At 58.7% G+C, this 5,449-nt stretch overlaps 1 protein-coding gene across 1 annotated transcript; it reads right to left on the bottom strand.

Moving 5' to 3' along the window:
• Positions 1-321: 321 nt before the first annotated feature.
• GSX1 (GS homeobox 1) lies at positions 322-1,495 on the bottom strand. Its single transcript, XM_086481847.1, has 2 exons — positions 1,108-1,495; positions 322-677 (listed from the first exon to the last, which is right to left on the bottom strand). Exons 1-2 carry the CDS (start codon positions 1,493-1,495, stop codon positions 322-324), a joined length of 744 nt encoding a protein of 247 aa, XP_086337973.1.
• Positions 1,496-5,449: the final 3,954 nt, after the last annotated feature.

The raw sequence follows: 5,449 nt of genomic DNA, 5'->3' as shown, positions 1-5,449 counted from the left end.
AGCATCCTCGCCTCTCTCGGTGCGCGGGGAGGTCTGCGAGGAGCGTCCCGGGCCCGGGTCTGTGCCTGCTGGGAGACAAGTGAGACAGCACTACTGGGGGACGCCTGGGGTCCTAGGGAGCATTTTATTTACAACGGGGCGAACGGACACCCGCCCCCATGGGCCGGGGGTCTAGAAAAGCGAGTAAGTCCTTCGTAAATTACACAGATTATACAAAACGATATAAAATCCTTCGGCTGCCTGTCAGCATCGGAGCAGGCAGGACTCCCCCTCCTGCTCTCGCCACAGTTCCTGGGGAGCCGGGGTGGGCGTGCGGGGTGGCTAGGGGGTGACTGCGAGGCCTCTGTCGTCCTTCCCCGAGGAGGACGGAGACATGCGCAAGTCCTCGTCGTCTTCCGAGCACTTGGTGGTGGAAAGGGACGAGCATTTGCAGCTGTGGCCGGCCCCCCCACTCCGGTGGGAGCTACTTTTGCCTTCTTTCTTGTGCTTGACCCGTCGGTTCTGGAACCAGATCTTCACCTGCTTCTCGGAGAGGTTCAGGTAGGTGGCGATCTCGATTCGCCGCAGCCGGGAGAGGTACATGTTGGAGGCGAACTCCCTCTCCAGCTCCAGGAGCTGCGTGCTGGTGAAGGCGGTGCGCATCCGCTTGCTGCTGGGCAGCTGGCTGGACGTGCTGTCTGCGGAGCGGAGCGCATCGTCAGGACCTGCCGGACCCGCCGCCGCCCGCCCCGCAGCGCCGAGCACCCGCCGGTCCCCGTTAACCGCCCCCTCCGCGCTGCCCGTTCTGCAGGGCCGCAACCCTCCTTCCCCTGGGCGGGGGACGGTGAACCGGCAAGGAGCGGGATGGCGGGACCGCCTCCCCACGTTCCCACCGCCTGGGTCGGAGGCTCGGAGGGCAGCAGAGGGGCGCATCCCCCGGGGGACCGGCAGAGAGAGATGCCGGGACTCCCCGTCCAGCCTGCGGGCGCTGGGTAGGGACACCCCGCCACGCGCCCGCCTCATGTCCTGCCTCCCCTCCTCCCGCGGGTTCCCCATCACCTCCCCGCAGCGACCACCCTCATCATGCAGGCGTGCGCACCCTCTCCGCCCCACTCGTGCCCCTCTTACCCACGGAGATGCAGTGGAACTGCCGGGGGTCGGGCAGCGGGTAGGCGCCCTGGTAGAGCGCCGGTGCGTGCCCGACGCTGACGGCGGAGACGGAGTGCTGCTGGCGGGCCAGGGGCGAGTGGCAGTACTGGGACCCGAAGGGAGGGAAGGAGGCCTTGATGAGGGGGATGGCGGGCGGCGGCGGGTGCAGCTGGGAGGCGGTGACACAGAGCGGGCAGACGCAGAGCAGCCCGGCCTTGCGAGCGTGGCAGGCGCCGGCCGGCAGCCCCGGCAGCGGGTGCGAGGGGTGCACGGCGTAGGGGAAGAGCGGCGGCGGAGGGCTGCCCTCCCCCTTCTTCTCACCCGCCTCCCGCAGCACCAGCGAGTCCACCAGGAAGGAGCGCGGCATGGCCCCGCGCAGCGCCCCGCGCAGCGCCCCGCGCAGCGTCCGCGCAGCACCCGCGCAGCGCCGCTGGCCAGCCCGAGTGGTGCTGAACGGCGCCCGCCCGCCCGCCTTAAATAGCGCCCGCGCCATGTGATGGCGGCGCCGGGGCGCTCAATAGGCTTTCTGTGCCTCTTCTCTTGGCATTCACACCGCACGCTCCCTCATTATTTCCCTTGTTAACTAAATGAACTGCATAATGTACTCTATTCTTGTCGACCCCACCCACGCCGTAGCAGGCGGCCTCTCCCCTCCTCTCCCTTTGGCGGGGTTATTTTCTCATTCTCTCGCGATTTAATATTCTTTTCTTTCTCTTTATCGCTCTCCTTCTCTTTCAGCCCAGCTTTCAGCCCTTGTTTATTTTGTCGTCTGCAGCCGCGGACTCCGCCGCCGCCAGCTTTCCCTGCCAGCCCCCCGGCGCCTTTCCCACCTGTGGCACCAGGTCGGCCCCCCCCCCAGCCCCGCCGCCTCCCTCTCTCTCCTCACCGCCGGGCTGCTTCGTCCTCGTTACCGCGCCCGCCTCCTGTCCCCAGCCCCGCGTCTTTGTTCCCGGTGCCGGGACACGGCTATCTCCACCGTCGGGCGAAACCCCCCGGCCACCGAGATGTGCCAGTCGGTGCTTCCTTGGTCGGCATGTCCTCCCGGCCCCTGCGTGGGCGCCTGGGCACGGAAAACGGGCATGGATAACGGCCACGGAGCGCCCCATGCAGCGCGGGTGTGCTCGTGTTGGTGGAGAAACCCCGACACAGCGATACCGCTCCGTGTCGGCGGCACCCACGGCGAGCGCCTACGCGGAGGGAGAAGACGCGCTCGGCACACTCCGCATGTCCTTATACCTGATCCCTCTGCCCGATTTTAGCGCTAACACCCTCCACCGCACCGGCCCCGGCCGCGCTCTCCCGTCCCCGCACTGCCCGCGCCCGGCACCGCCGCGCACCCCTGCGCCGGCAAGTCCCTGGAGCTGCGGGCACCCCCAAGGAAACGGTTTATTTCTTCCCTACCATGAGATTTAGCTTAAACACACCGGCGGTGTTTGAATTTCTTAGCATAGGGATCTGCAGAAACTTCCAGCGAGGTCCAAAGCTCGTTCCTGCGCGTTCAGCTGAGCTAAGGCGCACCGGCTCTTCCCCGCGCAGCGGCCCGCCGCCCGCGCAGGAACTCTCGGCGTTGGGCTTCCTGGAGCTTGTTGGGTTTGTAGGTGAATAAGGAATGCTAACAAATAAGGGGAAAAAAACAGTCATCGGGATACATTTTTCTTCCCCGATCTTCCCGTTTATTATACAGGAAAAAGAAAAAAAAAAAAGACAAACGCACCCGCTGACTCCGGTTAAAATGTGGGGAGATTTCTCCCTACAGTAACCTTCCCGCTTCAAAAACAAATGGACTTTTTTAAACGAAGGGAAGGAAATCCCTTGAACACAATGTACTCCCGTGTTTCTGGCTTGCGAGGAGGCTTGTCTTGCCTGCAGTCGCATTTCTCACTGAAATCTATGGGAGTTTTGCCGAGATGCTGTTGATGCCCGAGCCTAGAAATGTACGTGTGTGCACAAACAAACGGCGAAAAATACAGAGAGAACAAAAACGAATGCTAGTAAAAACTCAGTACCGCAATGATCTGGAAAGGATTTCCAAGTGCCCTGTCCCTGAAAGCGTTAATGGGGTTTGGATTTTTTGTTTTTGTTTTTGTTTTGTTTTGTTTTGTTTTTAAGGAACTGCTGATTTAAAACGTTTTCCGCCGGAGCTGGCGCCCGGGAAGGGGCATCCCTCCCTGCTGAGAAGTGGCCAGCCACCGAGGGGGGGGTGGATTCAGGCTCAGCCCGAGGGATTCCCGCTGCCCAGGAGCTGAACCCCAGGGCTCCGAGCCTCAGGGAGGCAAAGGGTTAACGGCTCCTGAATGCACACCAAGCCTAAAGCTACTGGGAAAGAATATCCAAAAAAATAACCAGTTTTTTTTTTCCAGCCGCTGGACCTTATTGAATGTCATTGAAGAAAGTTTTGAATGCCAGATAAAGAGAGGCGAATTAAAGTGTGTGACAGCAGAGGATAAGCAAACACAAAGAGAACTCTGTCACACTTTGGGCAAAATCCGTGGGCTTTTTACCAAGCCTCTTCGCTATGATTGAATTAAGTAATAGGAAAACATTTTCTTTCAGTTTAGAGCCATTAGACAAAAACTTCAAAGCGAATAACACTTTTTAATGTGCAGCCCAACAATGGAATCTGTTTTGTGCTGAAATGTTTAAATGGTTTGTTGTGCAACTGTGGGCTGAAATAACCCAGACTGCAGCAAAATAGCATACTTCAGGCCGTTTTATGGGCGCTTGAAACCAGCACAGACCTTTAATCCCAGCGCTTTAAACCACCCTCCCCTGTCTTTTTCGACCCCTCTTTTTTTTTTTTTTTTTTTTTTTTTTTTTTTGTATAGGCGAAATTCTCCTCGTATGGTTGCTATCTCGAAGCGATCGCCGCCAAACGAAAACGGCACCGGGAGCGGGGGAAAGAGCCTCCGGCGGGGTACGCGGTGCAGGCGGCTCGGGGGGACGCGGGGGGGACACCCTCTCCCCGGGGCTGCGGGGGGGACCCCGCCGGGTCCAGCCTCTGCCTGAGCGGCCGCACGCCCCGCTCCGCCGCTCGCCGCCGGGCTGCCCCGGCCCCCCGGGAGGGGTCGTGCCGGGACAGAGTCCCCGGTGCCAGCGGGGAGAGCCGGCGCTTGGGCTCCGGAGGGAGAGAAACGCCGGGTGGTAAAATGCCACCCCCGCGCCTTGCACTCGCTGTCACACCCCCCCGGGAGAAGGGGAAGGGGAGGGGGAGGCGTCAGGGTTCGCATCAGCTGGGGGGACCCTCGATGAAGGGAGAGTCAGGTGTCATTGAGGGGGGGGGGGGTATGAAGGAGAGAGAGGGCCCTGACTGAGGTGTGTCTTCCCCCTTGGGGGGCAGGGGACTATGCCACCGCTGCCTGCGAGGGGAGGAGGTGTCACGCTGCCCCTGTCTGGGGACAGCTGTATGAACATCAGCTGGGAAGAGGTCCCTCATCATTTTGAGGGACCAGCCATTGCCTTGTGTGACGAGGCCCTCACTCTCCGGGGTAGCTGTCATTAATATCTGGCTGTGGGAGGTGACATGCACCATCAATCCCCAAGGAGAGCATGGAGAGGTGTGTTAGTTTGGGGGCGGGGGGAGGTGAGGATGGGATCCTGCTGGGTCCTGTGAGACACAACCACTATTTCCAAGGAAACCATGTCCTTGGTAGCTGAGAAGGGCTGATGATTTGTGGATGACTAGTATTTTCCAGCCTTGCCGGAGAAATTATTTTCTAATGGCAAGCAACAAAATGTAAATCAAAGCCCATACTGAACCACAAGCCACACACTGTGTGGTGGATTGTCCAAAGAATATGGCTTTTTGCATTGGACAAACACACCGAGGAGCAAGCCCATACGGTACCTGTGCACCCCTTCAATTAACCTGTCTGCAGAATGAATTTGAGTTTGCCCAAATAACCAGAAATATATTTTTAAAAATTTAGCAGAATTTATTTTTGTGGCTGCTTTACTTTCCACATTGGTCTCTTGCTTCATTGAACAGGACTAACTGCATGAACAGATATCCAAAACATGTTACTTTTTTTGCTCCTGACTCAAACCGTACTCTGTACAGACTGAATGTTTCTTCTTGGGCTTATCTTGCACACTGACACCACAGCGCCTGCAGCACCAGCCAGTTTCACAGGGTTTATTTCCACAGCATCTCAGAGGAGAGGTAGAGCAAGCTCTGTTCTGCTGGCGGACAACCGAGGCAAAGTGATGAGGGCTGATACCTATCTGGGACCAGCAGAAGATGATGCTTGTGCAGTGCTCATGTCACTCTATGCTAATGTGAATCTCGGTGTCTGAAAACTGCAGTGTATATTTTGTGCACAGA

Source organism: Leptosomus discolor, chromosome 1 (assembly GCF_034619465.1).
Source record: "Leptosomus discolor isolate bLepDis1 chromosome 1, bLepDis1.hap2, whole genome shotgun sequence".
NCBI lineage: Eukaryota > Metazoa > Chordata > Aves > Leptosomiformes > Leptosomidae > Leptosomus > Leptosomus discolor.
The sequence above is the reverse complement of the archived record's forward strand: the minus strand, read 5'-3'. Positions and strand labels throughout refer to the sequence as shown.

Coding starts and splice junctions, on each gene's coding strand:
- GSX1 (XM_086481847.1), bottom strand. CDS start 1,495: ATGCCGCGCTCCTTCCTGGTGGACTCGCTGGTGCTGCGGGAGGCGGGT. Junction 678..1,107: donor GTTCCACTGCATCTCCGTGG/GTAAGAGGGGCA, acceptor TCCGCTCCGCAG/ACAGCACGTCCAGCCAGCTG.